At 29.5% G+C, this 3,353-nt stretch overlaps 1 protein-coding gene across 1 annotated transcript; it reads right to left on the bottom strand.

Moving 5' to 3' along the window:
- Positions 1–1,723: 1,723 nt before the first annotated feature.
- LOC139997529 (large ribosomal subunit protein eL18-like) lies at positions 1,724–3,037 on the bottom strand. The gene is made up of 3 exons (XM_072021675.1): positions 2,792–3,037; positions 2,054–2,260; positions 1,724–1,942 (listed from the first exon to the last, which is right to left on the bottom strand). Exons 2-3 carry the CDS (start codon positions 2,192–2,194, stop codon positions 1,724–1,726), a joined length of 360 nt encoding a protein of 119 aa, XP_071877776.1. The 5' UTR covers positions 2,195–2,260; positions 2,792–3,037.
- Between the last annotated feature and the right edge of the window lie 316 nt (positions 3,038–3,353).

The raw sequence follows: 3,353 nt of genomic DNA, 5'->3' as shown, positions 1-3,353 counted from the left end.
GCTTCCTAAATTCATCTACATAATCAGTGAAAAATGAAATATGTTCCATTAAAAAATGTATACATTTATATCTTTGTCCCTCTCAAATTTATGTTTTGTCATAATTATATACCATGTAAAATGTTCGTGTCTATAAGTTTTACTTCTATTTGCTAGATAATGACACAATTATGAAGTAACACGCAATATAGACATGCTAAAATTGCTCATATTGAGGTTGTCTGATAGAGGAACGAGTGGATGAATTTGTAATAGAAAATATATTGAAATAAGTATAGGTATAGGTATAAGTACAGGTATAGCGTATACTGATCCAGATCCTCACTCTTGCAGTGTTACAATACAATAGAAGAAGCTATGATAGTATATATTTATAGCAAAAAGGACATTATCATTAGCCTTGTAGCTCTAGCCGAAGGTTACAAGAAACAACAACAGAAATCTACTTCTAGCTCTTCTGTTTCTAGACCTTGTAAGCCAAAACAAAATTTATATTCAAGGGCACAATAACATGGACCTCTCCTTATTTCGAATTTTTTGTTTCACTAAATTCTATTCATAACAGCGATCTCCAGGTCACGGATATACAAAAGAAGAAGTGTAGAGTTTTTCTTGAAGTAATTACCTCAACAGCTTAATTAAAATTAGTGATATTAGTGATATATTAGTGATAATATAGAATAAAATAAAATGTATAGAAAAAAATATTTTTATTCATTTTTTGAAAATTATAGGCTTGATTAAATATAAAGTTTAAATTTGCTATTGTAACTCCTTAAATAAAATATCAATTATTATGTATGCATATTGTGGACATACCGATTCAATTTAAATAGTATTGTACTCCTAGGTGGCGTTAGCACCAAGTGATGGAATTTTATAAAAACACCGCTCTTGTAAAGTAATTTTTATGATAAAACACTAATGAATGCATCAGTCTCCACGTAGAGAATAATGCATCGATTGATATAATATACATACATATGTATATATTCATAATTTCTTTCAATGGTAGCTTATGTTACACAAAATATATAACTTTATATTATATTCCTCACTAACATCATGGCATTTTGTTGCGTTATATTAAATATTTAATCAGCACTTTGAAACATGATAATAAAACGTGGTAAAGATGATAATTTCATTTTATAATATTAAGATATTTTAGCAGCATAACATTTCAGGTTGTACAATACAAACTTGTGCAGTGCTACCACTATAATAATAAATAAAATTATTTACGTTTTACATTAATGTATATTTTATTTATTTGTTAGAATAGTTCTTTTAATTTTTTCAACATTCTTAAGTTAATCTTTATAACTTATATTTTTTCTTGCATTCTAGAATTGAGAAAGATGTTATGAAAAATTCTGTTATTTATAATCAATGTAGAGCCATGTAGTTTTAGCTTAAATAGTTTTTCCATTAAAACAAAAGATATGATTAACACGCAATCATCCATTTACATACTTTGCATATACATTTACCGTTAACAATACAGATGAAATGAAATTTGAACATCGATTACGCCATCTAGATGTATTTTAGATACGAGTATTAGAGTTCGCTTTTCTCTTATTCTCCCCTCCTTTCCATCCATTTCCTTATCTGAATCAGCTGATTATTGTTTTCGTATTTTCAACGAATCTGCCCGTTAAACAAAATTTATTTTTTATAACCGCAGCTACGCCTACGTAGCTCTTGCTCTTTCAAACTTTCAACCCTTAGAGCGTACCAATGGTTTTGTATGGGAATGTGGTACGCCAGGTGCAGGTCCGAAGTGTTTAGCTGCTTCACGAGCTTTCCGACGACCTTGCACAAAAACAGTTTGTTTTCCGGTAGGTGTACGTAATGCTAATTTATCGAATGTGATTACTTCACCTCCAGCTTTTAATATACGTGCTCTAGCTCTTTCAGTAACACGTAGAGCACATACCTATAAAAAATTATGAAATTATACATTAATAATTTTTCCAACCAAATACAAAATAACATTTTATTTATACAAACTCAAAATTAAATTCTGATAATTATTTCTATTGCTTACTATAAGTCTAGGAATTTCAAAAATCCTAGCATCATCTGTCACTGTACCAACAATTACTGCAATTGCATGTCTTCGTTCAGGTTTCTTCATAAACCTGACAATACGTGCAAGAGATATGGGAGGACGGTGTATTTTACTCATAAAAAGTCTCTTAAGAACAATCTTATTAAACTTAGAATTTGTACGTCTTGCTAGGAAACGGTAAAGCTATAACAAAAATAAAACCATATACTTCTATATTTTTATTGTATAAAAAAATACTTTGATAAAAAATCACAATAATGTTTTACCAGTTTCATTGCGAAATTATAAAAAAAAAAAAAAAAAAATACAAATTTTGCATTAAAACGCAATAATGTATCATTTCCTAATAAGAAATATAAACTTTTATAAACTTTCTGAGTAGCATTGTGTCAGCTAATATAATCGTCTTCTACATAAAGAAAAAACACGGAATAGGAAAGTTGACTAAATTTTTCTAGCGAACGTTCAAATTGGATCAGACCATAATACAAACCACTGACACGGAGTGCGGTTCGCAAAAGAAATTTATCTGTTTCAAAACTCACGTGTTTATGACAACAATATAGTATTACATCAATTGTAATACGCAATTAATTTTCAACACAAGTTACAAGAGTAGCGTTAGTTTGTAAATAAAATACAAAATACAACTGGTACAAAATTAAAGAGGTAATAAGAAATATATATATTTAGAAATGCATGTAAAACACTTACTTTGACGAGAAGTCGTAAGTAGACATCTTGCGACTTAGGTTCTGTGCGCCGAACTTTCCTATCGTGTTTGTGGTTTATATCGATACCCTGTAAAGAAAATAATTTTTGTTAACTTACTTTAATATTTTTCAAATTTAACAAAGAATTTTATTTATATCGATTAACACAAATAAATCAAAACTCTATTGATTTTATAAATATAACAACGCCACTGCGCCACCCTACCATGTTGATACACCGGAAAAGAAACAGACGAGCTTATAGACAGATCAGATAGACCCGTGGAAACGGATGTCCAAGGGGGCGCTGTTAGACAATGGAAAATTGGCACGATGAATACTATGTAAAAACTATGGAGTGAACAACTTAATGTACAAATTTATATTAATTTTTCATCCAAATGAAAGTGGAAATAAACTAATTTAAAATAAATAAAGAAATAATGATCTGTTTGTGTGTACGTGCAGGGTAATCGTTATAGTAATATATCTGTATCCTTTTTATGAGAGATTTTGCGAAACCTTTTCGAGCCTTCTTTGCCGTTTCTTTAGCTATTCTAGTT

This window comes from Bombus fervidus, unplaced genomic scaffold (assembly GCF_041682495.2).
Source record: "Bombus fervidus isolate BK054 unplaced genomic scaffold, iyBomFerv1 scaffold0102, whole genome shotgun sequence".
Lineage (NCBI taxonomy): Eukaryota > Metazoa > Arthropoda > Insecta > Hymenoptera > Apidae > Bombus > Bombus fervidus.
This window is presented reverse-complemented; position numbering and strand designations above follow the sequence as displayed.

What these genes read in the sequence shown, in the direction of transcription:
- LOC139997529 (XM_072021675.1), bottom strand. Translation starts at nt 2,194, where the DNA reads ATGAGTAAAATACACCGTCCTCCCATATCTCTTGCACGTATTGTCAGG. An exon ending in TTGAAATTCCTAGACTTATA is followed by an intron (nt 1,943 to 2,053) that starts GTAAGCAATAGA and finishes AATTTTTTATAG; the next exon opens with GTATGTGCTCTACGTGTTAC.